Source organism: Hippocampus guttulatus, chromosome 12, assembly GCF_054856545.1.
Source record: "Hippocampus guttulatus isolate MCC_2025c chromosome 12, RoL_Hgut_1.0, whole genome shotgun sequence".
Lineage (NCBI taxonomy): Eukaryota > Metazoa > Chordata > Actinopteri > Syngnathiformes > Syngnathidae > Hippocampus > Hippocampus guttulatus.
Genome location: NC_141272.1, coordinates 4,148,124 through 4,167,314, shown reverse-complemented (window position 1 = coordinate 4,167,314; position 19,191 = coordinate 4,148,124). Strand labels below are relative to the sequence as shown.

Below are 19,191 nucleotides of genomic sequence, written 5' to 3'. Positions count from 1 at the left end.
CTGCAGATTTTTGGGAGGACATATTTACTGGGAAAATGTTTTTTTTTTTTTTTTAAATAAAGAAACTCAGTATTTCAGCATGAAATATCAGATCATATAGCATTTCAAACTTGGTTTGATCTTGTGCAAAAAAAATAAAAATAAAAAATCCTCAAGCTCAGCTTATTCATTATCAAAGAGATGAATATCTTCCATTTTCAACACCGCTTATCCTGAAGAGGGTTGCGGGTAGTTGCTGGAGCCTGTCCCAGCTGAGTTCAGGCGGAAGGTGGATGACACCCAGAACTTGTCGCCAGTCAGTGGCAGGGCACATATCGAGGCAAACAACCGTTCACACCCACATGCACACCATCACTGTTGTGGGAACCGATCCCGTGAGTCCGGTGAGTGTACCACAACACCATCAGCAATTAGGTGATGAGTAGTCACTCGAAATTAGTATCATTACAAACATAAATTACAAAAAAATAATATATAATATAAATAATAAATAATAATAATATAAATAAATAAAATGACGATAATAGAAAGCAGCAAAGTCAGAATATTACAATCCTAAGTAATAATGTTACAAGAAGTCGTAAAGTAAAAAACATGAACTTACAGAAGTGCATAAAATGATATATATATATGTATATATGTTTAATATCATTTATTTAGGAATAGTTGTGTTTAATATTTGAATACCATAATGACCACATTTTGTGACTGATAGACATTTTTAGAATTTAAATGATCTCTTTGGCGCCTTTGTAGGTGGAATGACTGATTTTGAAATTGTGTGTATATAATGTTGTGATTGGCGAGTGTATTTCAGTGATTGAGCGCATGACCTTGAACCTGTTGTCTGGTCCCTTAGTGATTGGAACAAATGTAACCCGCACAATCGCTAAGAAGGGCTAAATGTTGCAGGATGCACTTTCTCTCGCTGACAGTACAAAAGAATGATTTATTCATTCGGCTATAGGCGCAGTCTCTTCAACCTAATCAAATTTTCAGATGTTTGACTTTAATTAATGGCGCCTTCGATGTTATCTTCCCGTTAAATATTCATCGTAGTGTGGCAGCCCCCCCCGCCTTGAATCATTAAAGCTTCAGACAGACGCTTACATTTGACGACTCCGTCCCCTCCTTCCTGTCCTCTCCCTGCTCTTTTCTTTTTCGCTGGGTTCCGCTTCCGCATGCTCGCGCATCAGGACACCAACATGTCCCTCGCCTACTGCCCGAAGACGGTTGGGAAAGGCTCCAGCAGCCCCTACGACCCTTATGAGGGCAAAGCGGATCGGAAAATGGATGGATGGATGGAATATTTCTAAAGCCACGACTGCTCAAGTTCTTCAAGATAAAACAAACCACGGTGTCATTGTTCAATTATTATCATTATTTTTTGATTAAATGATTTATTCCTTGAGGTAATAGCTCTGCCTTACCACAAAGATGATCTAAATGCCACCATCAGTGTAAAGACATCAATGCCTGAAGTAAAATTAGACAAACATTTTATTTTTGTTTTAAATGTCATCAACGTATCAAGATTTGCGCATGTGCTGAAAGAATAAATGTGGAATAAATAAGGTTGATGAAACTATTGCCTCGAGACTGCGTTTTGGTCTCAGCACATCCATTATGATATCTTTGTACATTCCGACAAAGGTCAACGTGTCACTTGCCTGAGAATTCAGTCACACAAACACTGAAGCCCATGTTGATGTTTGGCCTGCAGCATGAACCAAACCGCTTTGAAATCCCACTAGAAATGAAATCAAGCTTCTTTTGAAGCCATTCAAGCCAGTCAAGCCTTGTCACTTAATGTCGTATTTTTGGCCTCAATGTGTGCCAACGTGTTCATAAATATACATTCAACAAATAGAAACAATAATTGAATGAAATATTTCCATTTTTGTTAGGCACAATTACATCGATATTCTTCTTAAATTTGTTTCATTTCATGATGCTGCAGTTGGTTGGAAAGCATTCAAAGTGCCATGACAAGAGGAATAAATCGGTCAGTCGCTCATCAAAGAGGTGGTGGGTGGGATTGAGGATCTGATCGACTGAACTTTGACTGCTCATCGATATAAGACAAAAGGTCCCGAGAGTTCTGAGAAGACTGGTTGAGAAATGTTTCATTTTCGAGTGACGACAAGGAGTATAAACGTATCGGACTGACCTTTGGCAACAGGTATCGTGACATAAATGTGGTTATTACTAAGCCTGGGATTCTGAGCTGGAATCTAAAATCCAAATATACTTTCATTAAAACGTGTATGATTGCGATAAGTTGTGAAAAGGAAAGAATAACGAAGATGTCGTCTCACCACTTTCTGTTTGGAGTTTGGTTTCTGCAGGAGCCACTCAATGTCAATCGAGCCAGATGATTGGAACTGGTGGTGGCAAGGTAAAGTGGCGTTGTCCCCGACTACCTTCTTCATCTCGGTCTGAGCACCTCCTGACAGCGGACTGAGGAGAACTGGAGGCAGAGAGAGAAGGCAAATGTCAGCTAGCCCCAACTAAACTTGAAGACACGAGACAGAGCTTGCAAATTGCATCGAGAAGCCGACAATCAGAGGAAACGGTGACAGAAGAGACGGAGAGGGTTGAAACATCGGCTCTCAATTACTGTCAGGAAAAAGCTGAAATGTGGAAAAAGCCGGAATAAATAGGAGTTGTTTTCACGCAGCCTTTTCGGCATTCTTTTGTAAGCGCGAAAGACAAGCAAGACATAATTTGATTTATATTTCTCATTAACTTCAACATAGGTTTGTCAAACTCCAAAGGCACGCTCGCAAAGTACAAAAACAAGCCAGTGAGTGGAAGGCGCTACAGTGTTTTATGCCACCGAGGTACGATTCCAAATCCGAGCATAATTTGCAGGGAAAAGTTAAATAAAAACCCCTGACAAAACCCTCCCCTTCACTCACGTTTTATTCTAACTGTGAACATCTGTACAATGACGCCAACGTTGAGAGAAAATGTAGCCTTTCTGGGTGAGGACTGGGATTACTGGCAGGTTGGAATATATTCCTTGAAGTTTCCTTGAAATGCTCCACCCATCCATTTTCTAATCCGCTTATCCTCACGAGGACCGCGGGTGTACTGGAGCCTATCCCAACTGACTTCGGGCAGTAGGCGGGGCACACCCTGATCTAGTTGCGAGCCACACACGGGCCACACATAGACAAACGGAGGTCCTGGGTTCGATTCCGGGCCCCATCCTGTGTGGAGTGTGCATGTCCCTTGCCTGCGTGGGTTTTCTCTGGGTACTCCGGTTTCCTCCCTCCTTACAAAAAAACATGCATGGTAGGTTAATTGATCATCCGAACGGGTGTTTATCTGCGTGTGTCCGAGGAATGTGTGTGTAGCCCGCCTGCTGCCCAAAGCATTCCAACCAGACTTTACATTTTGACAGATTTAAATTTTGGGGAAATCCTGTCACGTTGCTACTTTGAAACCAAATCCTACATAAATTAACATTATTTTCTCACATAGTGTAAACAAAACAAACCCCAGGCTACTTCTGTGAAGTGCTCATGTAGCAGTAAAAATAAACAAAAACATACGCAGCTATAAATATGTGTTTTTAATGAGTGACTCTAAGCACTGGCCAGACAGACACGTCGCAAGTCCCTGCGGGGGAGCAGGAGTTCTAATTCACAAGAGAAAGCTGTGCCGCATGCTAGCCTTCAGCAGAACTAGCCGGAGGCGTCACGGTGGTATGTTGAAAATTGTGTTTGTGCATCCAGAGGGCGTGTCCCACTGTTGTGAGATCGTGGACTCTCAACACCTGTTCCAAAATAATGCAGAGTTCCAGCGGGCCTCCGCGATAAAATGCAACAAGATATTTTGGGCTCTTCAACATTTAACTTAACTACCTAGGTTTAATTTGATTGCAGTGTGAGTCAACAGTTTGTGGGGCTTGTCAGCGCTTAAAATAAAGTTATCAACCCTAGCCGATGATCATTTGGTCTCAGGCTGTGTATGTTGTGTGAAGCGGCTCCCTTTTTCATTAATAAGGTGTTGACTTTGAAAGATTAACCGAGGCGGAGAAACAAAAGCTTGAAACGTTGTATATCTAGCTAATTTTGCTCTGTGGCTTCAAGCAAGCTTTTTCACCACGGTACGATTTGATCGCTAAATTGTGATCAAGCATCTTTGGCTGTTGATAGCGGCATGAAAGCTGCGTCAGCTTCATAGTTTGGCATGCCTGGGTCTTGAATGGGTCAACAATTTCAACAAAGAGGATTTCACACTCTACTGTAGCTGCTGTTGCTATTCTTATTCCACCTCCTTAGCCTTTAGCGGAAACCATGCTTGTTGTAAATGTGCTTGGTGTAAAACTGTCAACTGTGGAGCGAGCCATGTGGTCTGAGAATGCATCTACACCCAGTGGGCACCTGTCCACTCGTTTCCTGGTCCATCCTTATCCGAGCAGTCCCATAAGTGAGCTGTGGGCCAATGAAAATGTCAGCTCAGTGCTGCGAAGCCAAAGTGTCAGCGCTGACGCAGGGCACAACGGAAAAGAGCGGCCGTCCACAACAGCTTCTTCAAGCATGCACATGCCATCATTTGCTTGCTTTCAGCAGTTCTTTGGGTTTTGTTGCATATCTGTCTTTTTTCTCCCCTCAGTACAGTCACTGTCAATCCAATCAAAGGGAGAAAAGAATACTTGACAGCAGAGACTTTTTTTGGTCTCTCTTGACAGGAACCGTTTCTGATGTCCTGCTGTTATTGGACCTTTAAATCACCAGTCAGCAGAAAACAAAAGATGGGACTTTCATTCCCAGTGTAGATGTCTCTGACTTTTTGATGCCGTGTCATTTCTCCTCTGGGTAATGGTTTCCTATATTTCTAAAAACAGGTTTATGTGTGTGCGGTGGATTGATTGAACATCACAGAAGAGGTTAATGGTTGATGCTGGGGGTCTTGATGCTATGTCGACTGTCTTCCCTTGACTCCTCAGTCTGCAATCACCCGAGCATGTCGGAGACTCAGTGCGGAATCCCGCGGTGTGCCAAAGGCCTGATAAGAGCTCCTCAACGGCTCCGACTGTAGGCTCTCTAAATCCAGAAGTCTCCCAATAGATATGGCACAGTTGACCGGATAAATTGGGGGATACGCTAATCTTTGTCCAACATGAGACTAAAACAGTTTCTAGGAACCAACTGTTCACATGACCCTCAGACAAAGACTGTCAAGGTCACCTCCTTCATGGTCATGGAAACATTACATTGGCCATACCATGAAATGGGGCTGAAAAATCCAATCGATCAAATGACACATCTGTATCAAAAAGGCAATATGCTTTTCTGGTGTAGTAATTATTTGCTCCAAACTGACCCCACAAAACAAATTAGCTAGAAATAGTTTACTGTAGATGACCACAATGTATGCCACTAATCATCTTCCAAATGCTTGATGCTTCATACGCATTGTTCTGAATTGATCCTTAATGAGCCTAATATAAATTTTCATGAATTTGAACACCTTTAGCCATCCATCCATCCATTTTTTGACCTGCTTATCCTCACAAGGGTCACAGGGGGTGCTGGAGCCTCTCACAGCTGTCCTTGGGTAGTAGGCAAGGGGACACCCTGAACTAGTGGCCACCCGCTCGCAGGGCACAGATAGACATACAACCATTCGTGCTCAAACTCACAACTCGGGATAATTTAGTTCCATTAACCCGCCATGCATGTTTTTGGAATGTGTGAGGAACCGGAGTACCCGGAGAAAACCCGCATAGGCACAGGGTGAGCATGTAAACGCCACACAGGAAGGCCGGAGCCGGAATCGAACCCTCCAGCTCTGTACAGTGAGGCTGACGCGCTAACCAGTCGCCCACCGGGCCGGCTAACACCTTTATTGAGAAGTGAATTTTGTCTTAAAGATTCACTCGTCAATAACAAAAGTAGCGTAATTGTATTGTGCAGCGTTAAAAAACAAGCATTACCCAGATCCATACACTCCGTCGAAATTGTCTATGGAAAATTGGTCAGCTAAATTGCGTAACCAAAAGCTGATGTATAATCTAAAAAGCAAAGGAACAAAAAGCCTGACAACATAGTCTCCTTGATAGAAGGCAATGCATAAGTGTCGGACAGGAAATTTAGCAGCACATTTATTATTTTTTTTTAAAGACAAGATTTTTGATACAGCACTTGTATTGGCCGTCATTGAATTGCGGAGGTGTACCTTATAAAGTTTCCACTGAGTGTCGATGGTGAAAGTCATTTTTGACATGGAGAAATCACACACTATTTGCCAGAGAGAGAGTTGGTAGACAAGTGAGAAGTGAGGGGGTTTGGTTGGTATATAATCACCTCTCCCCACTTTGGCAGTTATTTATGGTGGAGATGGAGGCTTTTGTACTGTGGATTGAGTGACTCCACACTGCCAAAATAAGCTCGCTCCAATGCGGGTTTGCGTTCACTTTGGCCTCTTTCAAAGTGTACACAGCTGGGACAGCTAGACCGCTGGACCCCATCATTTGCGTCAACAACACTTGATGCTGAATTTCCCAACTGCACACTATATCAAACTATGACAGCTTTCGAAAACAGCAGTCTCCAGTAAACCTAATAACACGAGCAACCAGAAAAACACTCAGGAGAGTGTCGGTCTCCAGGGTGGAAAGACTGTGGTATACATATAAATGTTTAAAGCAAATATATATATTTTTTATATATTACATGTTAGAGAAATGTAATTGTGTTTATTGAGGGGGGTGGGGGGTGGCGGGGAATGCCACGAGGGCGATTGAATAAACATTGTTCACTTTTGCATAATTAGCACATGCACTCATTTATGGCTTGGACAGCAACACTTGATCGTAGCATTTGAAATTATGTTGCGCCCCATGTACAGTTGACACAGCCTTGTGCCAGGCGCAAATAGTCATAATGTACCCCCTCATCAGTGAAGCATGGTGGTGGTAGTGCCACGGTGTCTGCGTGTATGGTTGCCAATGGAACTGGTTGCCATGTATTTATTGATGATGTGACTGCTGAGAAAAGTAGCAGAATGAATTCTGAAGGGTTCTGAGCAATATTATGTGCTCGTATTCAGCCAAATGCTTCCGAATTCATTGGACGGCACTTCATAGTGCAGATGGACAATAATCCAAAGCATACTGTGGAAGCAACCATTTTTTTTTCTGTTATTTTTTACATTTTTAAGGCAAACAAGTGGAATGCCACATGAACGATATGAGTGTGTGGTGATTTTTTTACGTTTCACACTTTGGGTTGTAATTAACTGCAAAGGATTTGCAACCAAGTGTTAAGAAGTCGAACTTAGATTTTTCACCACAGTTTCACGGTATGGCCAATGTGTGTCATAACCTCCATGGCAGAGTCTCCGTCGAACCTCTGAGACAGATTCACCGAACCTCTGGGGTTCGATTGAACCCAGGTTAAGAACCACTGGTCTAATGGGTTGGTTTGTCAGCTATCCACAGCATTTGATTAAAATCAGTGATGGAGTTTGCGCACGATCTCGCTAATTTTATCAACCGACCGACAAACTACCCTCTATACAAACCAACGAGGGAAAAAGTATCAAAACCCGAACAAAAGATCTTACAGCAAATGCAATGTTCATGTTTGTAAATTCACACGTGCACATCAGATTCCACAAGGACGAGTAAAAGGTCAAATAAATGGATCCAATATGTTGAGGGAGAGAGTTAAATGTCGAGAAGAGGTTTGACCTATAGGTTCCACGTCCCGAGCTACGTCTGCTTTTCGCACTATGGCTCAGCTTTGGACAGACGTTTGAGTCGGCGATTAGGATTTACCAACTGTCAGAGTGCAAAGTAGCCCGTCATGATGAACAAAAGGAGAACTGGTTCTCAACACAAGTCTGAGAGAGGGGAATGAACACAAAGGGTGGAAAAAGGGAGGAACCGACTTCTATGAATAGGCCCTAGGGGGAGTCGTGCTCCAGTAAATCTGCCTCACTGAGCCCTGCAATCTTATTATAGTGTGACCAGAGAGACAGACAGACAGACAGAATGACACGGCAGGCCTGGATCTTTCACACTGCCTAAAGTCAAGCTCCATATTCCCTCGGTCAGCAGCGAGTGGATGCGGCCCTCGCCATCTCCAAACCTCATGACCTCTGGTGCGCTCGTACATCAAAGACGGAGTGCTTACGGAGGAGGATGGATGGGGCAACGTCTGACTTCCTGGAGACCTTTTGAAAGTCACAAGTGTGGAGGGAAGATTCCACCATCACAAGGGGAGGATTTGGACACAGGTTAGCAGATAGACCAAAGGAAGAATGAGGTGAGGGCGTATTACCTGACAACACCCGTGGGGCTGAATGCGTCAGAAAGACATGGAAACGTAGAGGTAAAACAGTGCCTATGCCACTGTACTCTCTGATTTAAAGTGCAGCCGTCGCAATCACATTTCGCACGACTCACTCACTATTCACGTCTCCTTCCAACTTCATGCTAAGCAGAGAGGAGACATTTGGAAAGCCTGCCTTCATCAAACTTCTAGCGTGACCTACATGAGAGATTCAAAGGGCAAACATTAGGTCCTATAAATACCGCTATTGTGGCTGCGAGTTACACTTTACATACTCCTCTTCACCCTCCCGCTGCCGTTATCTTCACGGGATTTCAGACAGCATCGCTTGAACGGCAGGAAAGTCTTCAGATGTCTCCGCAGACAGCAGACTGCCTCCAGTTGTTAGTGCACAGTGCAAGAACAACCCGCATGCTCGTTCTGTGAGATGACTTTTTTTTTCTTCCCTTTGTCATCAATTATAGCTCCTAAAAGGCTGAGTCTCTTAAATGTACTAGGTTACCGTGCACCATTAAAACACATGTTTTGCATATGACCCACTACTTGATGCTCCCTGGTTCAACTCATGAAATTACTTCGGTAAAAGGTTTTTTCTTTCCTGGCTCCTGGATGTGATGAGGTCTCAAAACTCTCCCCCGCCTCACCACCCTCTGTTGGCATCAAGGTTTTGCCCCCCCCCCCCCCCTTTCCAGTGTCAAAATGGAGCTGGGGTGTTCACAAGATGAAGAAGTCAAATGTCAAGGGTATAAAAGTAGTACCACTGAGGCTTCCACCACCTAAATGTACAATTCATACAATTTTCAAATGCTATGCGTGTATGTGATGTGAAGGATGTGGAGAAATAAAAAATCTTCCAAGTGCAGGCTTTTCTCCCCAGATTAACCTTAGACCAGACAATTCCAAGAGCTGTGGCTCGAGAGGAGAAGAAGGAACGCAATCATTCTCAAGATAATCCCTCAAAACGGGATGAAAGGGGTGCAGGTGAAAGGGAAAAGCTATGAAGGACCGTTGGGAATGGAGGGGGTGGGAAGGCGGAGATCCTCTTCAGATGCCTGAATAATGCGAGATGTTCACTTTGTGGTGCTCTTGTGCCTTCATTAGCATCTCTTTCATGGCTGTAGCACTGCGGTAATGTTGTGCGAGAGGGACGCCGTCCCGTCGTCACATTCCCAAACCGGATACAAAATTAGTTCCACGACAGCCCCTTTTATTGGGCCCCAAGTATTCAGCGTTTTCCTCTTTGCAAATTAGAGGAGTACAGGAATAAGATGGCGAGGGGAAGTTAATTACACCTTTCCCCATGGGAGAGAAGGGCAGTAAAAGCTGCTTACAGGGCTGTACACATTGTATCAGTGCTGTATCTGCTGGAGCCTCCCACACTCTTGGGTGTCGCTGTCCATAATGCTACAGCTGCTCCATAAATCTTCTGCTTTTTTTTTAATGTTAATATTTTACTTAGATCATCCAGAAACACAATATGGGACCGTCTATCCATTATCCAAGCAGCCAAGAAAACAGTTTCTACGATTAATTCAGGGAAGTCAAATAAAGTTGGGTTTAATTTTAGTGAATTTTTGAAACTTTTTTTTTTTTAATGAATAGTGTTGTAATAAAACATGCAGAAGTAAGACAGGTGGGGAAAAATACCACATTGGAGAGGAAAAAAGTGAGAATAAAGTCACACTTGAAAAAAAGCGGACTTAATAGTTTTATAGCAAGCTCTTCCGCATAATTGCATTTTGCAGCTTGAACAACAGCACTAGCGCAAAGGAAGATGAGCCGTAATGTGGAATAGCTTGACATAATATATAGAGTATAACCAGTTTTTTGGACTGAATCAAGTGGTAAACATTTGCTTGTTTTGGTCAGTTGCCTGCCGGCCGCAATCATATTTTCAATTTTAATGTCGTGTAGAATTATGAGATGACACACCCCTATATTGCAAATCCAGCTGTCTCGCAAGGTTACAACAGTCTTTCATTTTGCACATTTCTGCTTGGCTTGCTAAGAAATCGCTGGAAAACTGATCTGGCAACCTTTTCCAGATTAAATTCAGCCCCCCCTCGCTCCCCTCTCCAAAATAAATTGTCACACTTTGCATCACACTCTTCTCCTTCCCTTCAATGTGTCTGCTTGATCGGCGGCCCGTCAAATGGTTCGTTTTGCAACAGATCACTTTCATGGAGCATGCGCGCTAACCTATTTTGCATTTCTGCAGGAATGTGGTGACCTAAATCCGACAGAAGGTCTGCACACTTTCTGTGTTTCAACATAAGTCTGAGACAATGGAGAAGCACAGGATCGCCGGTAGGTTACATACTGAACACGTTAATCCAGGAGATATGAAGCTATGAAAATATTTTAAAAAATTACAGCCCACTCCCAAAATATTTTTGCAAATGAAACGGAGACTTTGGCATGTCTTCAAGATTCAGGAAAAATATTCACTTGATTTCAAAGTAGGAAACCAATTTTTTTTATCTAACCATCTCTAAATCCCATGAAGGGGAATATTTTTATAACATATATCAAATTTGGTTCCCCTTTGTCAACAGAGCGTTCCGTATACTCCAGCTTGGTGTGTTTTCTGTATTCACAAGTATTCAATAAGGCTTTGTCCCACAGCTGAGCATATTTTTCGGTCTGAGCGGCATGACGTTATTTTTGTTGGCAAGGGTTTCAGAATAACGGAAAGTATTCGTCATGTAGGTCTTGAGTTGTAAGAACAAAAGCTGCAGTGTGCAACTTTTAACCTCTGAGAAAATTAGCTGTTATTATAGTTTTTTTTTTGCTTATTTATGTTTTTGTTCAGCCCTGCAATGCCTGACAGATGGTAGAAAGAATGCAAGCAATATTCATTAACACACGCTAGAAGACTGCTTTGCCTGCTGCTGATCATCTTAAATCTCTCCTGTCGGGCATCGATATATACGGTATATGGCGTACATCAGCAAAACGCTGCTGGCGGGTGGGACAGATGGGGTGAGCTCAGATATAAGCGGCTGTAATGTTCACGAGAGCGCGCGCAACCAACCTTCCTCGTCAGGTAGAGTACAGATCAAGACGCCACGCAGCTTCTCAGAACACCAGCCCCCCCCCCCCCCCCACCCCCTCCTCTCACTCATTATTTATGTGTTCTAATCACAATTTGTGGCTGGCAAGCATGAGACTGGAGCCCTCTTACGTTGTTGGCACACAGCGAAACATAGGCACTGACCTCAGCGGATCGATACTTAATAAGCTTTTGCGCTGCCAAGTCCATTTTGCTGCAATCCGCATTTTTCTTTTTTTTATGTCCATTAGGTTGAAAATAAAGCTGACTAGGTGTATGACCGCAGGAAGCGGAAGGCAGCGTTTTCACTCACGTTCTTGCCCATGATAGACGCTTCACAAAAGCATGGGATAAATGAAGCGTTTGAAATCCCACCACCTCATGCGCGAGAAAGGCATGACGTGCCTGATTTATTAAGTGTAATGCAATCTAGTACTCCGTTGGTGGGAATGAAATAAACACTTAACAGCCTGTGCAAAGACTAAAGAGCGTACATGGTTACATTTGATGGTACATGATGGAGTGATGAGATGGCACACACACACACCAAGAGTGCTTCACATGTTAGGAGGTTTGTCTTGGTAGGCTGCAGGTTAATCATATCCTCATAACAACGCTCCGCCATAACAACAAGTAAGAATCGCGACTCGTTCGTGGATGACAGTTCACCCCACTTTCTGGGCTGGGAGACTAAATCATCTTATTTTTTTGTTTTATATACGGTCAGCATTCTGAACTTTGTCGTCCTGCTGTGATCGGCGGCTAAATACAAAACTGACCAAGCCACGCACACAACAACTTGTCTTTGTCTCAATTTTGTTCTTTCCGGAAAAAAAAAAAAAAAAAACCAACAACCGGAGATGCATGACGCAGAGAATCCTTCTTCTCCATGCCTTCCTTGCCTCGCTGCACACATGAATTTAATTCCATTATTGATGTCAGCATGATTGTTTGTCACTGTCCAATGAAAAGTATGCATCGCCAATCTCCATCAATTTTGTGATTTTTTTTCTCATTTTCGCTGAATTTCCCCAAGCCTCTCCCAAAAAACAAACACTGTAGATGTGTTCGATTTGATCGCAACACTCATTCTTCTTCATGTCTTCCTCGCCTCTCTGTACACATGGATTTATTTCTATGACACAGCTCAGTGTGATTATTCGCCACTCTCCAATGTCGGGTTCACCTGGGCTTGGGCAGCGAGGCCTATTTGAGCAAAGTCTCTAAATCACTTCCATGAATCCATGTGAGAGAAGGAACTGAATACGGCAGAGCAGCTCCCATGTTGAACATTTCAGCAGCTAATTGAAAACAGACGGGACGCCGACTCCCCCTCTCCATCCGCCCAGCTCTGCTGTTCTCTGCATCCATGACATATTAGCGTCGTCGCCCATCTAATGGCATGCATATGATGTTTCAAATCACTTCATCAGCGTCGGGTGAGGGGGGTGCGGGGGGGGGGGATAATACTACTCTAGCTTTCCACAAGAATGAGAGCATTCTTTTATTACAGCTGTGTCACACTGTAGCTGGGGAGAACAAAGTGGGAAGCTATCTTTCCGGGGAAAAGAGAATGATGGCTCGACCATTTCCCCAGAGGTGAGCGGATGCCATGTGTGTTTTGGCAGCTGTGTACCGAGAAGTGTTGACTGGTGGGCCAGCTGACAGAGTGGCGGTGGCTACATGACGGCTGCCGAGGTCAAACTGGGCTGCAAAGCTTCCAGGAAAGGCATCGCCTTGACTCATTTAGCAGGGCTAATGGAACAACCACCATCTGTCCTTTTGTTGAGTCCATTCACACAGGACACTTGTTTATTCACCTGCATGATGAACGGGGGAATAAATATGGATCACTGCTTTCGACAAGGGGAGCTGCATATCAGCTGCATATCTTGTAAATCGCAGAGGAGAACTAAGTGAGTGTGCATATTACTCGCTAATATCTTTTGAAAGTTATTATTTCTACACTGGACCACATCTATTTGGTAGGAACAGGCACCCATCTTTGCTGTGAATACTAAAAAAAAAAAGAAACGTGAGTGATTGATGCCCCCTAGTTGTGTTAACAATTGACATAGTTTAATAGTTGAAACTGTGAAAAAGTATGAAACACACCCATCCAAACATAAGCAGTTGTTCTTTGAGTCCTCGTAGCATCCACAACCACACACACACACACACACACACACACACATCTCCAGACACTAGAAAAGGAATGTCCACATGGCCTCATCGCAAGGGTGGAGAGAAGATTGAAACCAGATGAATGGAGCTCTGGCACAGCCTGCTCACTGGGGCCATTTTTCACTCTCCAAAGCCTGATTAAAACGAGGCGAGGCGCAAGCTGGGCCACAGCGGCTCATTGTGGCTCTGAAAAGGACAATGGCTTGCAGTGACACCGCAGGCAAGGAGAAAAGAGGTCCAAGGTTGCACCTTGAAGTCGGCGCAATTTGCTTACGATTTCCGAGCAGAGGTTTCCTCAGTGAAGCAAAACTTCCATGAAAACACAACAAGCGGAACCTCCTTAAAGGAAGAATTGTTATATTGATGTCGGTGGGTGCTGGAGCAACGGAGAAGGTAGAACTGGAAGCTGCAAAAATGGGACGTCTTCATTTAGAACACCTACTATAGGGGTTCGATTGTATTCTGCATCTGGAAATCTGGTAACCAAAAGTAGATTCGAATCTACACGAGCTAAAAGCAGGTCTAAATTGTGGCGCGGGTGATTTTGGTGGATTTGATTGGGGCAGACAGATTCTGTCGCACGTGTGCGGTGGATGAGATCTCCTTGCAGTTCCTTTGAAATGTACTTTTGCGCAGGCTGATCTCGTGCATTTACATGGCAGGTGGAGCGCGCTGCTCTCTCTGTGCTGTGTTTAAAGGGACAAAATGACTCCCTCCTGCCTTAACTTATTAGCAGGCTCATCAGACACGTGGCATCTCGCCATGGGTGGTGTCGCAGGTCATGTGACATGTTTACAAGAATGGGCACTGATGGGGTGTCAGTTGCACACTTTGGTTATGTTTATAGCTACAAGGCGAGAGGGAGTCTGGTTGCTTCGAGTGTGTGAAGCCTAACACACGTGCAAGTGTCACTGAGAGATTAGCGGCATTTTCATTGACTGGATGCATGCCGTCTGTCGCGCGTAAGAACTCCATACTGTTTGGCCTGTTCGCAGCTGGTCGGCCATGCATGCACCTCTGTGCCAAACACGTTGCCCGCTTCCATCCCCTTGACATTTTAGCCATGTTGCAACCACAAGAAGTTGTGGTACGTTGGCAGGGAAACGCAAGTAAATAAAAGGCGGTTCATTTCATTTCCCAGCAATGTTGAATCTGCACCAATTTGGTCAACGGAGGTTAATCTAATTAAAAATGTGCGCTAAACGGCATGCTTGGGCGTCATTTGACACAATGTCGGCAGGTTAATTAAAAGAAAAGGAGACGGAATGATGCTGTGGTTCTGCTGTAGTGCATGACTGATAGCGAGTGTTTCAAAGTAAGTTGTAGTTTACTCACAATGAAAGGCCTTATTAAAACAAGCCGGAGCACACAATTGCTGTTTGACAACAAGCAGACTAATTACTTTCAAACAATGCTGAAGCAGAACAACATATATCACACTTGAACAAGAGACGTCTTCCAGTAGAAGGCTAGAATACTCTTATGATGTCCTGTATTGATATGTCTACTTTCATTTTTGTGTCATAACAGCGTTATGACACAAGTTATAACACTTTGAGTTATAACAGAGGTGACCGACCTTTTAGTAACAGCCGGAATAGGCCGGTGATTAATTATGAAGGGCTACCTGTTTGCAACACACTTCGGAAACAACAGATTTGCTGAAATGATTTTGTACATCGGTCCGCCTAAAAAGACAAAAACAATCGTGAAGTCGAAGAAGTTATCCGATGATATGACTTCAAGTGCGTCGAAGGGCGTCAAAGTTGAGGGCGGTGAAAACATTTGGAATTCAGACGACGGCAAAACATTTCAAATTCATCCTCCCCTTCCAAAAACATTTAAATGCGGTACATAGCATGACGTCGGATTTGCATCCAGAATACTTAGGGCCCGAAACGTGTAATGTGAATGTACAAGAACGCGCCCTCTGCATCATCTCCGTGCGCGCGTACAAGGAGGCAAAGTAGCCTGCTGGCTGCCTACCCTGTGGGCACCACTGGCGGCTGCGGCCTCCCTCCAGATGAATCATAAACAACTCTCTTGGCCTCCGTGACTTAATCCCCTGTGACATCGCCACAGGGAAACGGCAGAAACGAGTGAGGAGAGAAAAGAAAACAACGCCCATGCTGACTTTCAAGTGAATTAAACATTCGAATGAATGTGTATGAGGTGTATCTGAGGATATGTCATGGAGGTGAGGTCGTAATTTAACAGATGATAGCGTGCGCTTGCAGGGGTGGACGTTTGGGGGTTTAATTTTGGCCCTAATAAAAGCAGGAGTCACTTCATGTCATGCTCTGCCTTCCCGCCTCATCTCTTTGTTCATGTGTGCGTTATGTAAATGGACTTTCATTTAAATACGGCCACACAGCTTGAATTTGTGTCATAGACAGAAGGTGGCATGCAGCTCAGGCCAAGATCAAAATAATGCTTCTTCAAGGCAACGGAGAGCATACCCTGAAGAAAACAGCTCATTAATTTCTTTTAGGAAGCGCAATCTGGAATCTTCTGGTTAGGCATGCAAAGTTTTATATTTCAGGCTTCTTCGGCACACAAGCAACAGTTACAAAAAAAAAGATAGAAGGAAATCAAGGAGTAGGAGAAGGGAGTTTGCTTGAACCAAGCCAAGGTGCTGCACTCTGAAAATTTCTAAAATGATTTGCTGGCACCTTTTCAGCTTGTGCTGATACAAGGGGCTTTTGTGTTTGAGATTAATGAAAGATGTTTTGCTCTTTGGCATTTTAGATCCCACGCAAAGGTTAAAAACAGCCCCCGACCAGCGAAAGGTTTATGTGGCGCAGGGCCGACAAGGTTCCGCTCTCCACAAGAAACAATTCTGTCTTGAAAAAGCTATGTTGTGTCTTGCAAGTTATGATTCCCCCCCCCCCCCCCCCCCCCCCCCCCACTTACATCTGTCTCTGTATTTCTGCTGGAGACAAAGTTCATTTCAGTCTGCACAACAAAAGCCCCTGGATGAAATGTTACATTACGTTTTACTATTTCTGTGTGTGTGGGGGGAGGCACAAAAGTTTTTGTGCATTCATGTGTCAAATAAGAAAATAAGAACTGGACCAAACCATGGATTTTGTGGACTATATGGCCCCTAATCTCTCTCTCTCTCTCTTTATATACATACAGTATATATATATATATTTTTTAGGGGCCGTCGTACGGTTTACGGAACTGTTGATTGCATTCAATAGTAACCATTGATTCCGCCCTCTGTAGGCAATCAGGTAGAATTTCTTTCCTGTCATCTTCGCTGAATTCACCACTAATCAGTATGCTGAGGAAACAGGTCAAAAGAAAGATTTCCTTTGTCGTCTTGCTCATATGAATGCTTTCATTAGGAATGCCTGCCTGTCAGTGATGTGGTGTGACATGTATGCTTCTGCATGAGAAGCCAGGCTAATAATGGGATGAAGGGAAAGGTTAAAATGGAGAGAGCTGCCACTTATTCTCAGGGCATTTTGTGTACACAGAGTCGTATGTTGTGTCTCTTTCCTATGGCCATACTGTAAAAAAAATGCTGCCCAATAATGTTAATGACTGAGTAAGAAGTACACCGAGGAAGGCTTTGTGTGGTGGTTATGGGTGGAGAAAAGACTTCTTTTGACGTTAATGAGCAGAAGAGTTTAGCCTCGGGCGAGGTTTTTTTGGAGCATTGCATAATGTCCTTTTCGTTTTCCCGATACTCCAAGGCCGGAGAGTGTCCATACTTAATTGCATACCAGGAAGCGCTCGCCTAGACACTGTTGAGATTATGCATGTCTAGCACATTCTTGACACACACACACACACACACGCACGCACACACGCACACACACGCACACACACACACACGCACACACACACACACACACACACACACACACACACACACGTGCGCATGTACATTTGAATGAGGGAGTAATGCTGTCCTAAGCATTGTGCCACCTACTTCACGGCGCGACCTTCAAGCCCCAATGTTCTTCGTCCCTGAGGTGTCCTTGATGGTGTCCCAGTGCAGAGGTGGGGGTGGGGGGGGGAGCATCCACATGATAGTTGGGATTTAACAGCAGAATGGGTGGAGAGAGGGAGGGGAGTGGGGTGGTGTTCTCCCGTCCTATTTTACCATGCTAGAAATACCAAGTGTCCTCTGGCTCCGATGTTGCAGCTCTACTGAGAATTAAGCGAATATGCATCTCACATGTTAATGTTCTCAGTAATGCAGCTAATTTCGATTCCGAACACAGCCCTTTCATCCGCCAGCTACCCTGTACAGTATATGTCGATTAGAAGCAAAGGAACAAATGAAAGGAAAAGACGAATGACATTTGAAAGGCCGAGGCCAGTCAATTCTTGAAAAACCTTGCGGATTAAAAGACGGTCAGTGAACATCTGCGCTCCAGTTGGCAGATTGATGCAGTAGCGCTACTGGGTTTTAGCGGCGCTGAGTTTTCGCAGGAATTAGCGAATAATGTCATTCGGAATGCTTTACCTGAATGTCACTAGCTTTTAATTGGCCAGATCATGAAATGTCGATGTTATTTTGTGGCTAGGAATGACCTGAAGCAACATCAAATGCCGAAAAAAAAACAATTTGATAGGGTTGGCAGTTTGGGTGAGGACACATATTTGTCAGTAAAAATCATATTAGTGTACATTTGAACAATGCAATTACTTCATAACATGTCAAGCTGTTGCACTTGATGTGACAACCGGACTGTGACGAACTGTACTAGTCACAGTTTGATCTTTGCTAGAAACAACAAATTATATCCTTCTGGACTCATGCAACACGGTGACTCAGTGACGAGTTAAAATAAGTACTCATGTTTACACACAAGCAAGCCCTCAATCGGGTTGCAAAGAGGCCAAATGTATGCATTAGCGTGCTAACTAACAAACCAAGCAACAAAAACACAACATGTAAGCAATGAAAGACTTCCTACTTGCGTTGAGGAATGACATTTTTTAAAAATTGATAGGTTTACATTTCATAGAGCTGCGTTCCTAGCGGCTGCTGGGCTGATTTCCACTTAACTCATTCACTCCCAAAGACGTTTTTAAACGTCTTTTCAGACTTGGTTCAGAATTGGCTGGTACTGAATGAGTTAATAGCCTCTTCACAATCATCGTGTTCAATAGAAGAGGCTGTACAGGTAGTTCTTTTGTGACCATGGGCAGGGTAACTGGCATAGAAAAGTGAGGTCTAATGATACCACTCATAATGTGTTGTTGTTTTTTTTCTTTAATATATTCTTTACTTTTGCATTCGTAAACCTACACAATTAATCTCATGTCAGCAGTATTCAGGAATGCCAAATGATTATTTGTGCCAATTTTGGGACACAGCTCTGGTACGTTGGGAAAAGACTGAGCTCAGGGCTTGAGCACGCGCCATTGTAAATGGACCGTCCTCTGCTGCTAATGGACTGCTCCACTGCTCCAATGTTTCATTACTGCCACGAATTGGACTTAATGAAGAGAAAGGAAAAGTGCACAGTGGGTAAAAGTGCATCTTTCACCTCCCAAAAATGTTGTTTTCATGATTATCACATATAAAAAGGCTTTCCGCAGTCCGCTTCAAAATGTTATAGCCCTTCAGTGGCGCAATCCCGGCTGACCGGGGATACATTATGCATTTGTATTTCCTCT

At 43.8% G+C, this 19,191-nt stretch overlaps 1 protein-coding gene across 1 annotated transcript in view; it reads right to left on the bottom strand.

Annotated features, from left to right (window-relative positions):
• clmpb (CXADR like membrane protein b) overlaps positions 1-19,191 on the bottom strand; it is a 60,344-nt gene that overhangs the window by 14,136 nt on the left and 27,017 nt on the right. Inside the window, exon 2 of the mRNA XM_086126091.1 lies at positions 2,319-2,470. Within this exon, the coding sequence (XP_085982217.1) occupies positions 2,319-2,470 (152 nt within the window). The remainder of the gene's footprint in view (positions 1-2,318; positions 2,471-19,191) is intronic.